This window comes from Eimeria mitis, genomic scaffold (genome assembly GCF_000499745.2).
Source record: "Eimeria mitis Houghton genomic scaffold, Emh_scaff2021, whole genome shotgun sequence".
NCBI lineage: Eukaryota > Apicomplexa > Conoidasida > Eucoccidiorida > Eimeriidae > Eimeria > Eimeria mitis.
In genome coordinates this window covers 6753-7088 of record NW_013570344.1, presented here as the reverse complement: position 1 = coordinate 7088, position 336 = coordinate 6753, and the positions used below count along the sequence as shown (strand labels likewise).

At 49.4% G+C, this 336-nt stretch overlaps 1 protein-coding gene across 1 annotated transcript in view; it reads right to left on the bottom strand.

The window, feature by feature from the left end:
• EMH_0047480 (eukaryotic translation initiation factor 3 subunit 11, putative) overlaps positions 1-336 on the bottom strand; it is a gene marked incomplete at both ends in the record, with an annotated part of 3078 nt that overhangs the window by 915 nt on the left and 1827 nt on the right. The window contains one exon of the mRNA XM_013496288.1: positions 3-25. Coding sequence (XP_013351742.1) covers positions 3-25 — 23 coding nt within the window. The remainder of the gene's footprint in view (positions 1-2; positions 26-336) is intronic.

The window sequence follows — 336 nt, the reverse complement described above, 5'->3', positions numbered from 1 at the left end:
CTTGAGGCGAGAAGTACAGCTCTGCCTGCAGACGACAGTAGAAGCCCTCGGGCTGTCTCAGCAGCAGCAGTTAGTAGTGTTGCTGCTGCTGCTGCTGCAGTTAGTAGTGTTGCTATTGTATGGTACAGCACGAACAGCAGCAACGAATAGCAGCAGCGAAGTGCTTCGGTGGCATTGCGTTGCTGCTGTTCCTGCTGCTGCTGCTGCTGCTGCTGCTGCAGCAGCAGCAGCAGCAGCAACAGACCCCAGCGTTTATCTTTTGGGGTGTACATACACCCTAGAGAATGAATCTAAACATCAGCTATTATTTATTATTATTATTTGTTGTTCGTATTA